Below are 23,468 nucleotides of genomic sequence, written 5' to 3'. Positions count from 1 at the left end.
AAAAATTATTTTTCGAATTTTCAAACGAACTCTTAATGCCTTTGTTTGATTCAAACTAAATAAGATGTAAAAGTAAATTGGAGTGTAATTATGAGCTTTATTTTTTGGAGGGGAGGGGAGGGGGGGGGTGATAACATTCCAATTGCCAAGCATAAACAATTACAATTTGCACCTTTTTAACTCACGATTAGTAACCGAGGTTGTAGTTTGAAACATTGACTTTACTTTCCATGTCCCACTTAATTAGTCTATTTGAAATATTCTTACTTTCCTAATTTAAACACTAATGTCTTTTTTCCTTAACCTTTTTTTTCAATTTATCCTTAACTCTTTTTAACTTTTCTAACTTGGCAATGAGGAATGGAAACTGAGATTCCCAAACACTAGGATAGAACATCTCCCAATTTTCAACTCAGGCCATGCTCCTTTGTTAATAGCAAATAACCCTGATGTGAATTTTGAAAGGGAAAGGAAGTTCAAATTCAATTTTATATGGACAACTCACCCAGATTTTATGAAATGTGTGCAGCAAACTTGGAAGACAGAGAAAGATTTAGAAGAAAACAAAGAAGCAATGGCAGAATCTCTTCTGTCATGGAATAGGGAAGTATTTGGTAATGTGTTTCACAGAAAGAAACGATTGTTAGCCAGAATAAATGGGGTCCAAAGGAGTCTAGCACAACATGCAAGACAAGATTTATTAAGACTGGACAGAGAATTGAGAAAGGAACTAGACTTAACACTGCACCAAGAGGAACTCATTTGGTTCCAACGTTCTAGGGAGGAGTGGATCAAGTCCGGGGATTGTAATACCAGATATTTCCATTTAGCTACCTCGGTGAAGAGCAAAAGAACAAGAGTCAAGAATATGACAACAGAGGATGGGCAAAATTTAACAGATGAACTACAACTGAGAGACCACATCATGAAATGCTTCACCAATTTCTTTGCAGCAAACCAGGATGTAGAATTGCAGTCTGCTCTCCATGGAAAATTTCCTACTCTAGAAGCTGATGAATGGCAAAAAGTGAATCAGCCGTTTGAACTCTTGGAGATTAAACATGCCTTGTTTGATATGGATCCGTATAAGGCACCCGGTCCAGACGGTTTTACAGCAGGCTTTTACCAAAAAGCTTGGGATAGTGTCGGAGAAAGTGTAGTTAAGTATATCTTTGATTTCTTTGCGGAAGGACACTTACCATTAGGCTGTAACGACACAGTCATAACACTCGTGCCTAAAGTTCCCTGCCTTGAGACTGTCAAGCATTTAAGGCCGATAGGATTATGCAACATCTCATACAAGATAATTACAAAGATGATGGCATCCAGACTGAGGGAAGCTTCTAAGAAACTAGTGAGACCCAACCAGACCAGTTTTGTATCCGGCAGACAAATATCGGACAACATAATTATCTTCCAGGAGGTACTAAATTCTATGAGAATAAGGAAAGCGAAAACTGGATAGATGGTTATGAAGGTAGACTTGGAAAAGGCATATGATAAATTGGATTGGAGCTTTATTGAAGACACTCTAACAGATATAGGGTTCAATGAACCTTGGAGAAGAAATATTATGGAATGCCTAACTTCATCAAGACTTGCAATTAGTTGGGATGGTCACACGTCTAAATGGTTCCAACCGAAAAGGGGAATTCGACAAGGAGATCCAATTTCACCTTTAATCTTTGTACTATGTGTTGAAAGACTAAGTCACCTTATAAATAACTCTATAGAGAGGGGCAGATGGAAAGGTATTAAATCGAGCAGAAATAGCCGTAACTTGTCTCATCTATTTTTTGCAGACGACATGGTGCTATTCGGGGAAGCCACAATGGAGCAGGCCGAAGAAATGATCAAATATTTGAGAACCTTTTGCAAGCAGTCCGGTCAGACAATTAATGTGCAGAAATCATCACTATTCTTTCCCAGAAATACAGCAGCTGAACTACAACAGAGCATAAGAAACGTAACAAGGATACCTACGGTGGAGAATATGGGAAGGTATCTAGGGGTTCCCTCTATCCATGGTAGCCTAAAGAAGGATTCATATTCAGGACTCATAGAAAGGGTGCAACAGAAACTCGCGGGTTGGAAATCGAGAACCCTATCGCTGGCAGGCAGATTAACACTGTTGGGTCCCTCCTATGTGAAAAGCTAAGTTGACAGCACTAATTCTGCATAAAAGGAAAGGGGAGTGGCTGGCAGACAAGGGAAAATAATTCCCATCTAATTTTTGTTTGTTTCCCTTTTGTCCTTAGTGGACGAGGAATATTCCACAATATTTTATTCCTCATTTTCTTGGTGCTTTCGGCAGTGGAGGGGCAGCAGAGGAGGGGAATTATTTTGGTTCCCATTTCACTCCATTTCGGCATTAGGCAGAAAATAGAGAGAGAGGCAGTGTGCTTAGCAAGAAAAACACATTTTCTTCTTCTCCTTTTATCGGCAGTACGCAGCAGCTGAAGGAGCAAAATCATCCATCTTTCTTCTTCATCTTTGGTGCTATTTTGCCGTGGGTTTGCCTTCTTCTTGGGTACTATCTTCATCAAATATTTGAGGTCAGCTTGTATTTATTCCAGGCATCTCTTTGGATAATCTCGTAGTATTTGTATTCATTTTTATCCTAGTCTTGGAGATTGAATATTTTGAGTACGAGATATTATTCCTTTTAGCCTGTGAATATTGAAGAATGTTTTGGCCTAGGAGTTGTTGTATTTGATGATTTGTGGATGTATGGCTCATGTGGTAGCCTAAAACTTTGTACCCGAGATTTGTGATAGTGGAAACTGTTGTTGTTGGTGGCCCGCGGTTTTTCCCCGTCGTTTTGGGGTTTTCCACGTAAATCTTGTGTTCCTTGTGTTAATATTTATTTTTGGGCTATTGTGTATTATCTCTTTTTTGTGTACCGTGTCGGGTCTGTGATTTTGATTGTCACAGGAAGTGGGATTTTTCCCAACAAACACTTGCCCAATCAGTCTTATCAACTATCCCATACTACACAATGCAGTCAACTCTGCCTCCCAAAGGAGTTACAGACAAGATCGAGAGCCTGACCCCCAACTTCTTATGGGGAAGTACGACAAGCCAAAGAAAGTGTCATCTAGTGAAGTGGGATATAGTCACGAAAAGTAAAGACAAAGGGGGGCTAGGAATACGCAAGTTGGAATCAATGAATGAAGCGTTCCTAGCAAAACTCGGATAGCGCCTTCTTCATGAGGACGAGTGCTTGTGGACTCAGGTCCTAAAAACTAAGTACAATATTACAGGGGCAGACTGCGCTGCTTGGCGGCCAAAATCAAATATGTCAAACATTTGGAGAGGGATTCTGAAATCAGTCCCAATCCTACAAAAAGGAATAGTCAAGCGAGTCAGAAATGGGAATCAGACGCAAATTTTGGCTTGACAGCTGGTTGGGACATCATCCTCTGATTAGTCTCTCCACGAAGGATGTTCCAAACACAGAAATCCTCAAGACAGTTGATAGTTATTGGAGAACCGGACTCGGTTGGGATTGGAATCTACTACAACATTACTGTCCAGAAGCTATTCTCGACGAGCTAGCAGCATTTATAATCGATGAAGACGAGGAATCAGAGGATTTAATAAGCTGGAGGAACGATGAGTCAGGAATGTTTATATATCCTCAGCATATAATCTATCCAAGGAAGGACATGCTGAGCCAGAAGCAGCAAAATGGGAATGCCATATGTAAATTAAAGGTACCCAACCGAATCAAAGTCTTTTTATGGCTAACTCGACACGAGAGATTGCTAACCAATAGCATGAGGGTAAGAAGGGGTATGGCGACATCCGATGAATGTCATTTATGCTGTGGAATAACTAAAGATTTAGACCCACATCCTACGCAAGTGTGCAATAGCAGATGGGGTATAGAAGATGATACTCCCTAAACTACATATGGAGACTAGATCCCTACCATTTCGTAATTGGCTAGATTGTTGATTGGCAAATAAAGGCAGTAGATACAACACACAAGAAGATAACTCCCTATTTGCAATTACACTATGGTGGATATGGAGATAGAGAAACGAAGCAATCTTCACTAACTCTTCCCAGCCCCTGCAATACAAGAAGAGGTTGGATCAGCTTACAAAAGGAACAAGTGGAGTCAGCCTTTGCTAATGAAAAAAGATAGTATAGATTGACAACCACGACAAACTCGGAAGGCAGACACTGGGAGAGACCAGATGAAAGAACAGTGAAAATAAACTTTGATGTCTCCTCAGTTGGCCATATCAAAACAGCTGGATGTGGGGGCATAATTAGAAACTCGTCGGGCGCATGGTTAGGGGGTTTCGTCAGCAAAGTAGGCTACTGCCCTCTGCTTCAAGTAGAGGCATGGGGCCTATTGAAGAGTATTCAAGTGGCCTGGGATTTAAGAACATAATTCTTGAAGGTGACTCAACGGCACCTGTAGGGGCAATTACAGATACCTCAGTAGCAAGGTCACCAATTCACAACATAATAAAAGCTTGCAGAGAAGTGCTGCGGACTATATATGGAGACATGGAAAGTAGTTGCTATACCCAGAGAAATAAATGCAGTAGCTGGCAAGTTGGCCAAATCAGCTAGATACTACCCAAAAGGCTTTCACTATCTGCCACAACCATCATTAGATATCATCAATTTGTTGGACCTAGATAGACTTTGGTGCCCGTCATGGCGCTTGTTGTATAACCGTGGCTACTCGGACGATGTAAACGGGTTTCCCCTTCCTATATAAATAAAAAAACTTTTCTAAGTGAGTATCAATTTACTTATTTTAAAACGACAATTTGAAAAGAATACCACATCTTATTTGAATATTAGGAAATCCTGTCAAACACAACTACCGTTTACAAAATGGATAAGCTTTTCTATATGGACAAAACTTCATGTTATTTTGACACAATTTTATGCACTAAGTTTATAATTTTAAATTAACAATTTCTCACCGCTGGCATATATATATATATATATATATATATATATATATATATATATATGTTAACAATCTATTTAGCTATGATCTAATAAATATTTTAAAATTGTTAATGTGTTATTAGAATTGAATGGTCGAATTTAGTTATTGTATGCTAAATAAATCTTTATAGTATTTTTATAAAAAAATAAATCAATCAATCAATCAAGTGAAAAAAAAAAAAACACATATTACATATAGGTCTTCATAATATTTTTAAAGGATTAGAAGTAATAGTTGAAGCATTCTAGCTACCACTCAAAACACATACACATGTTTGGAAACTTTCAAATGCAAAGGTGTTACCACTCCATGATCATTTTCCCACTCCTAGACCTTGTTTGGGTCAAATAAAAACAATTTGCATTTAGATATATAAAACATTTCTATTAACATGATTTATAAGGGAGCCTTAGAGCAACACCAACATTCATGATTTTTTATCAGGATCACATAGATGGAGAGGAGAGCGAAAACTAATGAAAAAAGGGCATGATGGGCATGGAAGAAAAAAAAAGGAGAAAAATGATTATTTACGCGTCATCTAGGTGTGCATAGTGCGCTTAACGCCCACCTGAAGTTCAATTTTATTTTTTGTTTTAAATTTTCCGCGGGCTCCGCAAAAAAAAAAAATTGATTGAAGGCACAAAAAAAAAATGTTTCATCCCTCACTTCTACATATTCCCCTCTCTCCTCGATGCCATAGATAGAATAAGAAACAACTACAGATGATGTTGCTCTTAAAGTTATGTTTTCTTGCATTTTTTAATTTTTTTTGTTGATTCACTAATAACTTTAATTTATTACTCCATAAAATATTAATTTATTATTTATGAAAATAATTAAATAAAATAAAATGTACTAAATTTTCATATTATAAATGAAAACAGTTTAATTCGGATTATTTCTTAAAATCTCAAAAAAATAAATTACTAATAATGTTAAAGATAATTATTTATATATTTTATATAAATATTTTTTTTGTTGATCATTTAACATTTCATTCTTACTACAATCATTTTTTTCTGTTAATAAATATATTTTCTTATAAGTCTAATTGCTATTAATTCAATTTAATTATTACTATTTAAATTCGACTCTCACTTCACTATCTAATCGAAATAATTGCAGAAGTTATAGTGCTAGAAATAATTTTTTTTTATAAATCACTATTCAATAATGAGTCTTCTCGCTAAAAAGATTTTATGTAATTGACTCAACTAATAAATATTACGGAGTATTATAACGATAATTAAATTTATACCTTTGTTTTTTTAGTACTATTGACTTTGTTACAATGTAGTATTTGTTCATACATACTTTCTAAACATTCTTAAGAACAAAGAGTCAACACCCCCACTAGAGCTCAAATCTATGATCTTTCACTTGAAAATGTCCAAGTTACACCGTTTGACGACAATATTTTTGACAAATTTATACCTTCTAATATGAGAATTATATAATCACCATTTCTATGTCAATTTTTGGATTTATGGTTTCGTCATACAAAAGGTCACGTCATTACCTTAGTATTCTTGCGTTATGGAAGTTTAATTATTAGAGGGCAGGACCATCCTGTCAAAATCTGACACAATATGATTGTGACACTTGCTTCTCGATATATTGTTTCTCTTCCAAAGTGAAAACCCAATAATTGGTGTTTAGTACTTATGTATTCCATAATCCCTGCTCACAAAATTACTGCAATCCATGCTTTTAAGGGACAATGTATTTCATATTTTGCATTGGTGGTAAATTTTTCATCAAAGATGAGTATGTCATGTATTAAATTTATATATTCAAATTGATTTGATTTCACTTAGTAATAAGTATTAAACCAATTAGAGATGCAATTGTTTAATTTATTTGTAGAAACATCCAAACGCTTAAAAAAGAAAATTTTGTAGAAGAACTAGTATACCCCTAAAAGATTTGACCATGCATGAATCAGCATGATGTACCAATTCGTTGAAATTATTATACTTTTAATTTGTTATGTAGTAATACTAATATTCAATATAAAGATTTGTTATGTTTTTTTTTTTTTTTTCGAATAACAATGAAATCAATTTATTTCTGCAACATTGGGATGCTTGTACAAAAATTTGTGAATTATTAAAATAATTTAATAATGCAACGTTGACTTTGTCTGGTGTATATTATCTGACGGCACATTTATTTTTAATTTATGTTATAAATCACTAGTACAAAAACAGGCATTTGCGTCTGGAGTTTTGAACTTTCTGCGTCTGGTGTACGCCAGACGCATATTCCGGAGACGCAGCTGCCATGGACTATCTCAACTCCGGACGCAGATAGTCACCAGCTGCGTCCGGAACTGCCCAGTTCCGGATGCAGCTGGTCTTTTATATTATTTTATAGAATGACTATCTGCGTCAGGAACTGCGCAGTTCCAGACGCAGATAGTCATATATATATTAAAAAAATATAAATTTTTTTGATAATAATAATAATACAGTTTCTGTACAATATATTTCATTCTCGAACTCCAACACCATGCTTTCAGCTCATCTAGTCAACCTACTTGTTTAAGTAGCAGAAATTGAAAACACATTCTTAAACTACCTGCATAGGTTTCAATGATTTGTAACCTGCCTAGGATTCAATAATAGTAAAGAAATATTTTTACCTACTAAAAATTTTTTTTTTAATATTGTTGACAAACTTTATGAATTTCATGATGATCTTATATTGTCTAATGCTATTTTATGTATTAAATCAAAATGTTAAAATATTTTTATTCTAATATTATTGTGGCCCATGTATTAAAGTGATCTGGACAATTAAAATTTCATTGTGATAGGTAATGGAATAAAACTTGTAAGAGATCAAAGGTTATAATTCCCCTCTTTTTGGCTTTCAAATGAGGCTATTTAAGCCTATTTAATTGTATGGGTTGATGACCCTTTATTGCCATAATTCTAATAATCAATATTGGAATGTTAGTTATATGTTGAGTAGGCAATATATAAGGGCCTAGACTATTTTCCTATACTATCACTTGGGAAAACTTAACGTGAAAGTCCAGGGGAAAAAGGGCAAATACTAAGAGAAAGAAGTGGTGAAGAAGAAAGGGTTCAGAGCTTCATCAAACTCCATGGAATCAGGTTAGTAATTTAAGCTTCCTTTGAAAGTATTGGTTAAATCATTCAATGCTTTATAATAGTTTTTACACAAAATTCTTAGAATATTATAGAAATATTTCTTTAATTTATTTAATTGCAATGTGTTTTTATCCTCGCTGCAAATTAGTAGGTTTAAGGTGATTATATAAATTTAGTATCAAAATTTAAAATTAGTTGTCCTATGGACCCGGATTATGTTAATATTATTTATTTAAATAATGAGATAACAAATTTATTTCATAGCTTGTGTGAAGAGTATTTACATATTTATGGTCCTTCAATGAATATTAGTATGTCTTCTCGGAGTAGTTCGCAAGGCTCTCAATCATCTCAACGAAGTCAATGCTTTAACCTATCAGCTAGAGCCCGTAGAAGTCACAAGCGGGACAAGTTCATCTTCAACATTATCCGAAGTAAAAATTTATTTAAATACTGATTTTGTATTTTTGGATAATGATGATGACTCTGATGTTTTATAGTGACGAAAAGACCATGATTTTTTCCCCTATTTTATCTATTATTGCAAAACAAAATTTTGGAACCTATGCTTCTACTGTGGTAGTAGAACAAGAATTTAGTGCAGGTGGGAAACATGTTGGACGATACTCATTCAAGAATGATGTCACAAATAATTGAAATTCAAGTTTGCACAACCTATTAGGGATTGCCGAAACTAAGACAACAGGAAAATGATAAATCTGCCATCATCCACGATTTCTTTTCTGATAATATGACAACCACTACTACCGAATGGGAACAAACCGACTCTTAAAAAAGACAACAAAAAAAAAAGGTAAAAGAATTACGTGGGCTTTGATTCTTATTGTAATTTTGATAAGATACATAGACAAAGACAACTTAATCTTGGTAAAATTAAGTGTAAGTCTTTTTTTTTTTTTTTAAGTTTAATATTAAAGGTAATATTTGATATAACCATTTTTTTAAAAAATTTTAGATGAAAGATTAATTGTTGAATTTGAACCATTTTAAAATAGAACATATAATTTTACCCCAAAAAAATCCAGTTAAAACAAAAGGCTCAAATCGGAACAGCCGATTCGGCCATTTTTGAAATCGGAACCTTTGTCAAGCTTAGATAACAGAAGTGTCATCACACTACATAATAGTTTTCAACAGTAATTTATTTATTAGCAATCAAACAGTGAAATATAAATTATACACTCATTCCTTTGAAATGAAATTTAAATTTCATTTAATGCCTAATGTATATATTTAAATAAGTATTTCAAAGTATATCAATGCAAGATTATATAGGATAAGTTTTTTTTTTTTTTTTGAAAAGATATAGGATAAGTTTATACATAGGTAATGTAATAATGATTTGTTTATTTAATTAGGTAATTCAAAAATATATGAATGCAATATAATATAGGAGATTCATTATAATTGCCACTAAGATAAAAGTTTATAACTTTGTAAAATTGATAGTCTAAATATTTAGTCTAAACACGATAGTCTAAATAAATATTACTTTTGGTTTGAATTTCTCTAAGTCTTTTTTTTTTTTTGTAGCATTGTCATTGTCTCTATCTTCACTATTTGTCATATTCTTTTTTGTTGGTAATGTGTCATTTGCAATTGAGTTACTAGTTGTAGCATGAATGGTAGCATCATGCAATGGGATTATAGTACAGTGTAGGAAGCTATGAATTTTCTTTGTTGTGTATATGACTGGAATCTTTGTTGTACTATAAACTCTTAATCTTGCAAGCGCTTGTTGGAGTTGTTGCTATTTTGCAGTTGTAGTTTTTCCCTACATGTTTCATGTAAAAGTATTGAATAAAATATTAATATTTTATTATATTTGTAGAAGATTCATGAGTAGTACATCCTGTTCTATTTTCATAACTTGTTTACTTGATAGTACAACAATAACTCTGCAGGTAGTCCAAATACTGATACCGCAACATATCCAGTTTCATCAACAACTTTCATATCCATTTTGTACTTGTTCATTTTTAAGTTCATATTTTTGGAATTAGTATGAATGAGCGTAGTAATTGATTTTGTGAGTGTGCGCGTGTGTGTATGTTTTTTTTTTTTTCTAAATTTCATTGAATTGATACTAACCTTGGCGTTAAATTGTTTGTCACTTTGTGCATAAACCTTTTTTAAACAGTGGCTCAATCCTGTATACCAAGTGCTTTTATTGTTAAGGTTAATACTGATTTTACGTTTAATCTAAGTAGGTTGAGTCTATAAGATGAAATAAATTGTAAATTTTACATTTGTTCTAATATATTTAATGAATGCACAATAAGTATTTTACATATATGATCAATGAATGCACAATAAACATAATTAACATATTGAGTCTTGTTCTAAATAATCAAAAGAAGATTAATTAAACGAAATAAAGGGAGAAAAAAACTTAACATAATTTTTTTTTAAATGTAAGTACATGATTTTCAAGATTTCTTATTTGTAATATTTGATGCTCAACTTTGAATGCTATGTATATAATTTGGCTAATTAATTGACCAAAGTTCATGTTAAATTTTATATTGTATGTTTTTTAATATACTCTAACATATTCATAGTATTGGATGAGGTTCGAACCTAAGACCTTCCTTATGAAATTCAATGAGTAAGTTAAGAATAATAAATAGTTAACGTAATATTCTGTTACTAAAATTTACACTGACGGAGTTGCAAGGGTATTTAGTAAAAATAAATGATATAATAAACGATAAAATAGAAAAGTATTTTTTATACTAAAATCAAAATAATTTGAACCATTCTTTTTAGTTCTTGGGACCTAACTTTATTGGTTGTTATTAGATTCGTAAATATTTCAGTCTACGAGTCAAATAGTATTATAATTCAGTGTCATTCTCATTCATAGTGCATTTTGAATAATGATCGAGAATTTAGTAAATGAAAGAATTCTTGTTAGATATTCTAAGGGTATATTACATCGTGTATTATAGGGTTCACCCTTGATACAAATTTATATTTTAGTATACTATAATATGCTATATGTTTATTTTTGATAGATTTATTATATTTTAATACATGTTTATTTTTAATACGGAGTATTATATTGTAAGTCAAAATGAACACACAATCTATTTTATAGTAAAATTAAACTCATATTAAAGATCTAGTTTGCTACATAAATTTTGGTCCACGGTATAAGCATGGTATTCTAAGGAGGTCAATTTTAAACGAATTGAAAAAAATATTTATCAATATTAATGCATGCAATGATGCAAAGTGAGTTGGTGTAATATATATAAGTTTAAATTTTAAATTTAAGGACTCATCAATCTCGTTGAGTCATTGTTCTTTCTATCAAAACGGGTGAAAGATGTAAGTTATAGAATGTATCTCAACTTATTTAAAGATTTTTTAAATGATTGTACGTTATATTACTTATATATGCAATGGTTAACAAAATAAAACTTATAAATTTACTAGTTTTATACGCGCATTGCGCGAATGGTTTAATGCCCAATGTTTATATTTAAATAAATATTTGAAAGTATATCAATGCAAGATTATATAGGAGAAGTTTATACATGGGTAATTGAGTGCTGAATTTTTTTATTTAAATATCTAACTCAAAGTATATGAATCCAAGATGATATAGAAAATTCATTATAATTATTACTAAAATAAATGTTTGCAACCTTGTAAAATCGATAGTCTAAATATTTGATCTAAAAATGATAGTCTAAATAAATACTACTTTTAATTTGAATTTTTCTAAGTGGTTCTTAATTCTCTTTTGAGTAACATTGTCATTGTCTTCATCTTTACTATTTGTTCTTTTCCTTTTTGTTGGTAGTCTGTTATTTGCAATTCGGTTATTGTTGGTAGCATAGATGACAACGTCATGCAATGAGATTATGATATAGGAGCTATGGACTTTCCTTTAGGTGTTCTGCTTGGGGTTCATTTGGTTCAACCATTATTGTTGAATCAGTTATTCTGGATAAAGAAATCCCTAGTTTAAGAAAAAAGATTAAATTAATTAATAAAATTTTGAAAGTTTAAAATATTATGTATTCCAAAGATATTAAAAGGTAGTTTCTCGCTTCAATTCGCTGGGTAATGGGTTATTTGAGTACTTTCATTGTCAACAAATCCCCCAAGTAGTTAATATGATTGGTTTCAAACTATTCTTTTTTTTATTTTTTTCATGGTATTAAAGAAATACATATGTATCATTTTTTGGTGTAACTACTAATTTATTTAATTCAATAAGAGTAAAATAGAGTGATTCCGCTTCAATTTGTTGGGTTATTATTTGAGTACTCTCTTTGTCAACCAATCTCCAAGTAGTTAATATAATTAGTTTCAAATTATTTTAAATTTTTTTTTCATAGTATTAATAAAATACTAGGTAAATAAATATATAACATTATTTTGTACTATAACTTTGATATTTAATTACAAGTTATTGTAAAAATAAGATAATGGACAATGTAATGAATATCAATTGATAAATTTGAATGTAAAGAATCTTTGCATGAGAGAAAATAAAGACAATATAACTAATGGAATTATTTCTCTTATTTAATTTAATTTTTTGATAATATTATTTTTTCAAATAAAGGTATTGTAGACACATAATTCTAAATTAAAGAAATACATATGTATCATTTTTTGTTGTAGCTACTAATTTATTTAATTTAATAAGAGTAATCATTAGTATATTGTCTTTATTTTCTCTCATGCAAAGATTCTTTACATTCAAATTTATCAATTGATATTCATTACATTGTCCATTATCTTATTTTTACAATATCTTGTAATTAAATATCAAAGTTATAGTACAAAATAATGTTATATATTTATTTACCAAGTATTTTATTAATACTATGAAAAAAAAATTTAAAATAATTTGAAGCTAATTATATTAACTACTTGGGATTGGTTGACAAAGAGAGTACTCAAATAATAACCCAACAAATTGAAGCGGAATCACTCTATTTTACTCTTATTGAATTAAATAAATTAGTAGTTACACCAAAAAATGATACATATGTATTTCTTTAATACCATGAAAAAAATAAAAAAGAATAGTTTGAAACCAATCATATTAACTACTTGGGGATTTGTTGACAATGAAAGTACTCAAATAACCCATTACCCAGCAAATTGAAGCGAGAAACTACCTTTTAATATCTTTGGAATACATAATATTTTAAATTTTCAAATTTTATTAATTTATTTAATCTTTTTTCTTAAACTAGGGATTTCTTTATCCACAATAACTCATTCAACAATAATGGTTGAACCAAATGAACCCCAAGCAGAACACCTAAAGGAAAGTCCATAGCTCCTATATCATAATCTCATTGCATGACGTTGTCATCTATGCTACCAACAACCGAATTGCAAATAACACACTACCAACAAAAAGGAAGAGAACAAATAGTAAAGATGAAGACAATGACAATGTTACTCAAAAGAGAATTAAGAACACTTAGAAAAATTCAAATTAAAAGTAGTATTTATTTAGACTATCATTTTTAGACCAAATATTTAGACTATCGATTTTACAAGGTTGCAAACATTTATTTTAGTAATAATTATAATGAATTTTCTATATTATCTTGGATTCATATACTTTGAGTTAGATATTTAAATAAAAAAATTCGACATTCAATTACCCATGTATAAACTTCTCCTATATAATCTTGCATTGATATACTTTCAAATATTTATTTAAATATAAACATTGGGCATTAACCATTCGCGCAATGCGCGTATAAAACTAGTAAATCAATAAGAATAAAATAGAGTGATTCCGCTTCAATTTGTTGGGTTATTTGAGTACTCTCTTTGTCAACCAATCTCCAAGTAGTTAATATAATTAGCTTCAAATTATTTTAAATTTTTTCATAGTATTAATAAAATACTTGGTAAATAAATATATAACATATTTTGTACTATACTTTGATATTTAATTACAAGATATTGTAAAAATAAGATAATGGACAATGTAATGAATATCAATTGATAAATTTGAATGTAAAGAATCTTTGCATTAGAGAAAATAAAGACAATATAACTAATGAAATTATTTCTCTTATTTAATTTAATTTTTTGATAATGAATAATTTTTTCAAATAAAGGTATTGTAGACACATAATTCTAAATTAAAGAAATACATATGTATCATTTTTTGTTGTAGCTACTAATTTATTTAATTTAATAAGAGTAAAATAGAGTGAGAAACTTAATTATGTCAAATTTGATTGAGATGAGGTTCGAACCTAAGACCTTTCTTATAGAAATTAATGGGTAAGTTAAAAGTTAACGGAATATTAACGGAGAAGAAATATTTAACGGAAAACTTAACGGATAATCATAAATAAGGTAAATTAGGAATCTCTATTAATAATATTAATCTGAATTATCTTAACCATCTATTTGATTAAATAATTCATCTGAACCATCCATTTGATTAAATATATTTATTAATGGAATTATTTCTCTTATTTAATTTAATTTTTTGATAATATTATTTTTTCAAATAAAGGTATTGTAGACACATAATTCTAAATTAAAGAAATACATATGTATCATTTTTTGTTGTAGCTACTAATTTATTTAATTTAATAAGAGTAAAATAGAGTGAGAAACTTAATTATGTCAAATTTGATTGAAATGAGGTTCGAACCTAAGACCTTTCTTATAGAAATTAATGGGTAAGTTAAAAGTTAACGGAATATTAACGGAGAAGGGAATATTTAACGGAAAACTTAACGGATAATCATAAAAGTAATGTTAAATTAGGTAATCTCTATTAATAATATTAATCTGAATTATCTTAACCATCTATTTGATTAAATAATTCATCTGAATCATCCATTTGATTAAATAATTTGACCGCCATTTTTTCTACCCATTTTAGGCCTAACTCTCTTTGGCTCTTATTAGTATTACTAGTTTTATACGCGCATTGCGCGAATGGGTTAATGCCCAATGTTTGTATTTAAATAAATATTTGAAAGTATATCAATGCAAGATTATATAGGAGAAGTTTATACATAGGTAATTGAATGTCGAATTTTTTTATTTAAATATCTAACTCAAAGTATATGAATCCAAGATAATATAGAAAATTCATTATAATTATTACTAAAATAAATGTTTGCAACCTTGTAAAATCGATAGTCTAAATATTTGGTCTAAAAATGATAGTTTAAATAAATATTACTTTTAATTTGAATTTTTCTAAGTGGTTCTTAATTCTCTTTTGAGTAACATTGTCATTGTCTTCATCTTTACTATTTGTTCTCTTTCTTTTTGTTGGTAGTCTGTTATTTGCAATTCGGATATTGTTGGTAGCATAGATGACTATGTCATGCAATGAGATTATGATATAGGAGCTATGGACTTTCCTTTAGGTGTTCTGCTTGGGGTTCATTTGGTTCAACCATTATTGTTGAATGAGTTATTGTGGATAAAGAAATCCCTAGTTTAAGAAAAAAGATTAAATAAATTAATAAAATTTAAAATTTAAAATATTATGTAATCCAAAGATATTAAAAGGTAGTTTCTTGCTTCAATTTGCTAGGTAATGAGTTATTTGAGTACTTTCATTGTCAACAAATCCCCCAAGTAATTAATATGATTGGTTTCAAACTATTCTTTTTTATTTTTTTCATGGTATTAAAGAAATACATATGTATCATTTTTTGGTGTAACTACTAATTTATTTAATTCAATAAGAGTAAAATAGAGTGATTCCTTCAATTTGTTGAGTTATTATTTGAGTACTCTCTTTGTCAACCAATCCCCAAGTAGTTATAATATAAGTAGTTTCAAATTATTTTAAAATTTTATTTTCATAATATTAATAAAATACTTGGTAAATAAATATAAAATATTATTTTGTACTATAACTTTGATATTTAATTACAAGATATTGTAAAAATAAGATAATGGACAATGTAATAAATATCAATTGATAAATTTGAATGTAAAGAATCTTTGCATGAGTGAAAATAAAGACAATATAGCTAATGAAATTATTTCTCTTATTTAATTTAATTTTTTGGTAATGAATAATTTTTTCAAATAAAGGTATTGTAGACACATAATTTTAAATTAAAGAAATACATATGTATCATTTTTTGTTGTAGCTACTAATTTATTTAATTTAATAAGAGTAAAATAGAGTGAGAAACTTAATTATGTCAAATTTGATTAAGATGGGGTTCGAACCTAAGACATTTCTTATAGAAATTAATGGGTAAGTTAAAAGTTAACGGAATATTAACGGAGAAGAGAATATTTAACATAAAACTTAACGGATAATCATAAAAGTAAGGTTAAATTAGGTAATCTCTATTAATAATATTAATCTGAATTAGCTTAACCATCTATTTGTTTAAATAATTCATCTGAACCATCCATTTGATTAAATAATTTGACCGCCATTTTTTTTACCCATTTTAGGCCTAACTCTCTTTGGCTCTTATTAGTATAGTAGATATAGATATTTTGTGGGTTAATTAATTAATCTGTGTATAAGGAGGCGCAAGATATATATCTCAATCATTTACCGCCCATTTTCTAATGTCCTTCGTGGGGCAAGGGTGATAAAAGATCGAGACCGCTGATTTGGAGTCAATCCGACGATCGAAATTAAATATAAAGCTCATCCTCCAGCTCTGAGCTCCCTCTCTTCCTCTCTTGATTCTCTTCGCTCCATTTTTCTCTCCCCGCCATTTCTTTCCTCGACAAACAAACTTCTCATATCCTATCCTCCTCCCTCCCAAGACAACGAAACCCTAGCTTTATTCCATTTTCAAATTCCAAGTCTTCACGAATTTCCACAGCAATTTTCCCCTTTTTGGCCTCAAAATGCGTATACGAAAAGAAGGGAGCTTAAACGACGACAATAATGCCGCTTTTCGGAGCTTTTTTCCGATTTTAATCCTCATTTTGGCTTCTTCGGCACCGCGATCGGGCCACGCCGCCACTGATACGGATAATCCGGCGGCGGTCCAGCTCTTCGCGCAGGCCGTCTTTGATAAGTTTAAGAATTTCAACTCCCTTTTCGATGATAGCGTCCGCACACAATTGCGTTATTGCGTCGACAATGTGTAAGTCCTTCTTCAGCCCTAGCAATCCGGGTATATATATGCCTATGTATAGCTCTCCACATGCATGCATGTTGCGTGCAGAAATTTGAAGGATCATGAAACAATATGATGTTAGCATTCAAATTATTAATTAAGAAAAAAAAATATTTATATGCTCAAAGATTTACGATTGATCATTTTAGTCTCTCGTTAAAAGTTACAAAACATACATTTTTGGTCTTTTAATAAACGAAATATATAAGAAGTATTATTTTTCTTTTCACCCAAAATCAATGCCTAAAGTAATAAAATGTTCATGAAAATAACTAAAATTTAATTTCTGTCTTATGTTTAATGGCATTGCATTTTATTACTGATATCGGCATTCAAATTTGAAATGATCGAATGTTTGCGTTATAGGGATGCTGATTGGAAAGCCGCATTTGATTTCTCAAAAGACACAGAGTTTCTTTCCAACTGCGTTAAACAGACAAAAGGTATTTTCTTCTTGTTTTTGATTACTAGTCTTTATCATTGTAATTTAACAAACATAAATAATGTTTATTCAATAAATGTTCATGTTTTGAGCTGCTGAAGCATGAGAGATAATATGCTTTGCAGCAATATGATACGTAGTATATAAATAATAAATGAGCAGTCCATTTATTAGCTTAGAGTTTTAGTTGAAAAGAAATACATCCCTTCAACCACTTCAAATTTATTTGACATTATATTACATTTTTGATGGATTTATAGGGGATATTATGCAGCGATTATGTACAGCTTCAGAGATGAAATTTTATGCGTCAAGCATAATTTTGGATACACTGGAAGACAGTTCAACGAAGAGTAGCAACTATGTGAAACCTAACATGAACTGTAATTTATCATCATGGGTTCCCGGTTGTGAGCCAGGGTGGGCTTGTAGTGTCGGAAAAGATGTGCAGGTAGACCTTAAAAATTCAAACGAAATACCGTCCAGAACTCTTGAATGTCAACCTTGCTGTGAAGGTTTCTTTTGTCCTCATGGTCTGACCTGCATGATACGTGAGTTGTCTGGATATTATTAGCTCATAAGTTCAGAAACTACTTCACATTTTTCTTTCTGTCTGCCTCTGATTCTATACTGTGCTTCTTTCTTATTATTTGAAGATGTTGAATAGGGTAACTCATACATTGTAGAGCCACATTTCTTGATCCGACAATCACTATTAATTTGCACAATTTTGTTTGCTTGTCTGATCCTTTTTTCTTTCCCTGGTGAAGCCTGCCCATTAGGCTCTTATTGCCCTTCCAGCAAACTCAATGAAACTACAGGTGTATGTGATCCGTAAGTTCCTTTTCTAGACAGAGTTTTTTTCTGTTTAATCCTTTTTGCATTTGCCTTAAAGTTATATTCTCGGTTGATGATTTGCAGGTACAGTTATCAACTGCCTCCTGGAGACACAAATCATACCTGTGGTGGAGCAGATGTGTGGGTTGATTTTGTGAGTTCTTCTGATCTATTTTGCAAAGCAGGATTTTACTGTCCAACTACTACCCAGAAAAATCCTTGCAGTCGTGGGTATTGATTGCTATCCTAACACTTGTGACATTTTGCCAATTTTATATTATTTTTTCCCCATTTTTCTCAATGCATGTTTCAGTCTATCAGTTCTTTTTTGTGCATACTGTAACTCATGTTTTGAAGGTGATATGCTGGCACTCAGTTACCTTATTCTTGATTTATGTCCTTTACAGCCATTACTGCAGAGCTGGCTCAACAGAGCAAACGAGTAAGTCTTTCTCATGCTTTCATGTAGCTCAATAAGCTTCATTGTTCAGTGAATGTTAAGGTGGAAGGCGGTGTCTGAAGCTAATTGTCACCTCTCTGTTTCCTGCAGTCTTTAAACATTCATCTTCTTGAATGTGTTGTTCCTTTGAATGTTTTCTTATGGTCTAAACATCAGCCTAGTCTCTGACAATAGATGTAACAGCAAACCCGATTTTGCAGGGTGTTACGAATTGGCTACTTGTGAAGAGCAAACTACAAATCAAAATATTACAGCATATGGCCTGCTCTTTTTCGTAAGTCATTCTTCACTCTTAAATCTTATAAATATAGATAGCATGTTATATGCAGATGCACTTCTAAGAAAATTCATTCGATTGACTTGCATGCTTAAAGTCTAGCTGTCTGATCGTAATGCATTGTTTGATTGACCTGAACTGAAGAAGTAAAGAGACCAGAGGGAAAAGGAGGGATGGGTGAACTGTATACAATTTAGAAGGATGGATAGGGAAAGAAAAGAGAAGGCTGTGGAAATAGAAATAGTAAGCACTGGGAAGGGAGGAAGGTTTCGTATTCTACTCCACCTTGCCATATTCTTTACATTGCAAAGAATTATTTTAATCCTTTTGAGATAAGGATATGAGTCACCTCTTGGGTAAATGCTTTATTTATATATGCCTAACTGCCCTCTTTTATCCATTGATTAGGCTGGAATCATACTTGTACTTCTCATTATATACAATTGGTCTGACCAAGTTCTGAGCACTAGAGAGAAAAAACAAGCAAAGTCCAGGGAAGCTGCTGCAAGAAGTGCACGGGAAACAGCACAGGCGCGTGAAAAATGGAAATCTGCAAAGGATAATGCTAAAAAGCGTGCAAGTGGACTACAGGAATCATTTTCACGAACATTTTCCCGTAGAAAGCCTTCAATGGCAGAATCAAAGGGCACAGGTCAGACTAAATCTGGAAGTGGTGCTCCCTTGCCACCTCCGCCCTCTGGTATGTCTCAAGCAAAAGCAAAGAAGCAAAACAACCTTACAAAAATGATGCGTGAACTTGAAGAAAACCCTGAGAGTCATGAGGGTTTTAATGTGGAGATAGGAGATAAAAATTTGAAGAAGCATAAGACTAAGGAATTGCATACTCGCAGCCAAATTTTTAGATATGCATATAATGAAATTGAGAAAGAAAAAGCTATGCAGGAGCAGAACAAGAATCTGACCTTTTCTGGTGTCATTTCGATGGCAAATGAATTTGAACTTGGGACCAGACCCCCTATTGAGGTTATTTTTAAAGACCTGACACTTACTTTGAAGGGGAAAAATAAACATTTGTTAAGGTGCGTGTCAGGTAAATTTTCGCCTGGTCATGTTTCCGCAATCATGGGTCCATCTGGGGCTGGAAAGACAACATTTTTATCTGCTTTGACTGGAAAAGCTACTGGGTGCACCATGACTGGTTTGATTCTTATAAATGGACAGCCTGAATGTATGCGGTCATACAAGAAAATCATTGGCTTTGTCCCCCAAGATGATATAGTGCATGGAAACTTGAGTGTGGAAGAAAATCTCTGGTTTAGTGCTAGGTGCAGGTATGTTACATTAATTTTCTTTGCATACCCATCTAAAGCCTAAAGGGTTAGTCCTTAATTTCAGATTGACTAACCCTAAGCCACATGGAGTTGTAGTATTATGTATAGCTCTATTGCATGTTGTTTAAAAGGAAACTATTTATGGTTAATATATAATTTGAAAATTGATTCCAAACTGATCTTTAATATAAAATATAGTCGCTTCTTGCTTTTGTTAATCCCTTTAACTGTCTCAAATATTTTATTTTATTTATTTCTAGATTGCCAGCAGATCTTGGAAAACCAGAAAAGGTTTTAGTTGTTGAAAGAGTAATTGAATCCCTTGGATTGCAACATGTAAGAGATTCCCTTGTAGGAACTGTGGAGAAACGAGGCATATCTGGGGGCCAAAGGAAGCGAGTAAATGTGGGGCTGGAAATGGTTATGGAGCCTTCTTTATTGATCTTAGATGAACCAACTACTGGTTTGGATAGCTCTTCTTCTCAGTTATTACTTAGAGCTCTTCGACGAGAAGCTCTTGAAGGAGTAAATATATGCATGGTGCTTCACCAACCCAGGTAGTATTGCAAATTGTATCCCCCTTTAAATCTGCACTGGTTTTAACATTTGTTCTCTCCACCTTTTCTTACTATTTTGTTTTCACTCCTTAAATAGAATTGTTAGTCATCTCCAACTCAAATTCATGATATTAAGTACTTGAGTAGTACCAAAAGTGTTGAATACCATAAAAGTACTGTGAGACCATAAACTTTTTCCAATACCTGGTATAGAACAGCAATGGCATATAAGATCTTAAATGTTTATACAGCCATAAGGTAGTTCTTTAGTATAGTTAGCATTTCTCTTTTCTTCTTCTCTACCTTCATCAATATTTTGCATCACAGCATAATGACTTTCTTCAGTTATGGTGTGTAAGTGCAAGTGAAAGAGCAAACTGAATCAAATATCTTTTTTCGCACTCCAATTAATTTACATTTCTTTGCATATCATTTTCGATAAGAAGATTCTAGATCATTACTTTTGTGAGCACTGCTGATATACTGACACCAAGCTTTACCATACAGCATGTTTCTGATTCCAGCAACTATTAGATTGTCGTACTAATTGTTCTGAGTAAATATCTGTGTGTTGGCCATATCTTGGTTCAGCTACACATTGTTCAGGATGTTTGATGATTTTATACTTCTAGCCAAGGGTGGTCAAACCGTATATCATGGACCAGTGAAGAAAGTTGAAGAGTACTTTGCAGGCCTTGGGATTCATATCCCAGAGCGTGTTAATCCTCCAGATTACTTCATTGACATTTTAGAGGGAATAGTAAAACTAAGTCCAAGCATAGGAGTGAACTACAAAGACCTTCCTCTCAGGTGGATGCTTCATAATGGTTACCCCGTACCACCAGAGATGTTGGATGCTGCTGGAGAAGCAGCTCCAGTTGGAGAAAATTCAAGTCATGGAGGAAATCCTGCTGCTGCAGGTTCTGCCGCAACTTTTGTAGGAGAGCTGTGGGAGGATGTCAAATCCAGTGTTGAACAGAAAAAGGACCAAATGCTGCATAATTTTTTTACTTCAAAGGACTTGTCCGGTCGAATAACACCAGGTGTGATGACGCAGTATAAATATTTTCTTGGAAGGTAATGACTTATTTCCATCATTATTACAATACTCCTATTGTATACTCTAATCAAGTTATTGCTTCCATTTCTTTTCCAAGAGTCATAGCTGGTCCTTATAAAGCAAGTCTTCAATGATCATAAATTTTGCTCAAGTTACAGAAGATGCAGTATAAAAAATTATGAGTAGTAACATATTTCCTCTAGCAGTAACATATTGGTATTGCTCTTTGTTCAGGATTGGCAAGCAGAGATTGAGAGAAGCTAGGATACAGGCAGTAGATTATCTTATTCTCTTACTTGCTGGAATCTGTTTAGGAACACTTGCTAAAGTGAGTGATGAAACTTTTGGGTCCATGGGATATCTTTACACCGTGATTGCTGTCTGTAAGTACAATACCTTCTGCATTTGTTGCTTCATGCTCATCATAGGCAATTTCTGTATTACTTTATACATGATTTCTGCTTACACTTCACACTCAAGGCTTTCCATCCATGTCAAGAACCAATAAAAGCATTCTAATCTATTTGATTGGATTTGTTTCTCATCTACCAAATTTCTTATTGCTGTTTCAGCCTTACTCAGCAAGATTGCAGCATTGAGATCATTTTCTCCAGATAAAGTATACTACTGGAGAGAGAGTGCTTCTGGCATGAGCAGCTTGGCTTATTTTCTAGCAAAGGATACAATTGACCATTTCAACACAATTGTGAAGCCAGCAGTTTATCTATCAATGTTCTATTTCTTCAACAATCCTAGATCTACAATTCTGGATAACTACATTGTCCTGATTTGTCTCATATACTGCGTCACCGGAATAGCTTATGCACTTGCCATCTACTTCGACCCTGGTCAAGCCCAACTGGTAAGCATTTCAAACATCCACTTTTGCACTGGCTTGAGTAATGTTTACATGAACTAATATATAATTATATATATATCAGCTTTGTATATATCTTATGCTCAATAATCTACATTATATTTTGTTTGCTGCAGTGGTCAGTCCTGGTTCCCGTTGTATTGACTCTTGTAGCAAACCAGGAGGGCGATAAATTTGTGATGAGATTAGGAGATTTTTGCTACACCAAGTGGGCTTTGGAATCATTCTTGATAGCAAATGCTAAAAGGTTAGACACTTGGATATCACCATCCTCTACCTACCTGCATCTAACATACCGAAATAGTACATTTATACCTTTCAATTCCCTGCAATTCTATTCATGTCTACCAAACAATTGAATTTGAATTCCCACATTATTTCCTACGGAATTACAATCCCCCCCCCCCCCCCCCCCCCCCC

General features: G+C 32.3%; 1 protein-coding gene across 2 annotated transcripts in view; it reads left to right on the top strand.

Annotated features, from left to right (window-relative positions):
• The first annotated feature begins 16,814 nt into the window (after positions 1-16,814).
• Positions 16,815-23,468, top strand: part of LOC116025953 (ABC transporter G family member 28-like) — an 8,610-nt gene continuing 1,956 nt past the window's right edge. The window contains exons 1-13 of one of the 2 annotated variants that reach the window (XM_031267367.1): positions 16,815-17,213; positions 17,613-17,689; positions 17,949-18,239; positions 18,459-18,522; positions 18,610-18,756; positions 18,933-18,967; positions 19,186-19,259; positions 19,671-20,554; positions 20,815-21,111; positions 21,703-22,188; positions 22,406-22,554; positions 22,744-23,033; positions 23,165-23,295. In XM_031267367.1, the coding sequence (XP_031123227.1) occupies positions 16,972-17,213; positions 17,613-17,689; positions 17,949-18,239; positions 18,459-18,522; positions 18,610-18,756; positions 18,933-18,967; positions 19,186-19,259; positions 19,671-20,554; positions 20,815-21,111; positions 21,703-22,188; positions 22,406-22,554; positions 22,744-23,033; positions 23,165-23,295 (3,167 nt within the window). In that variant the 5' untranslated portion in view covers positions 16,815-16,971. Of the gene's footprint in view, positions 17,214-17,612; positions 17,690-17,948; positions 18,240-18,458; positions 18,523-18,609; positions 18,757-18,932; positions 18,968-19,185; positions 19,260-19,670; positions 20,555-20,814; positions 21,112-21,702; positions 22,189-22,405; positions 22,555-22,743; positions 23,034-23,164; positions 23,296-23,468 lie in introns of those variants that run through there. The other variant, XM_031267365.1, reaches the window with a different exon arrangement.

The sequence above is a fragment of the Ipomoea triloba genome, chromosome 7 (genome assembly GCF_003576645.1).
Source record: "Ipomoea triloba cultivar NCNSP0323 chromosome 7, ASM357664v1".
In the NCBI taxonomy this organism is placed as follows: Eukaryota; Viridiplantae; Streptophyta; class Magnoliopsida; order Solanales; family Convolvulaceae; genus Ipomoea; species Ipomoea triloba.
The sequence above is the reverse complement of the archived record's forward strand: the minus strand, read 5'-3'. Positions and strand labels throughout refer to the sequence as shown.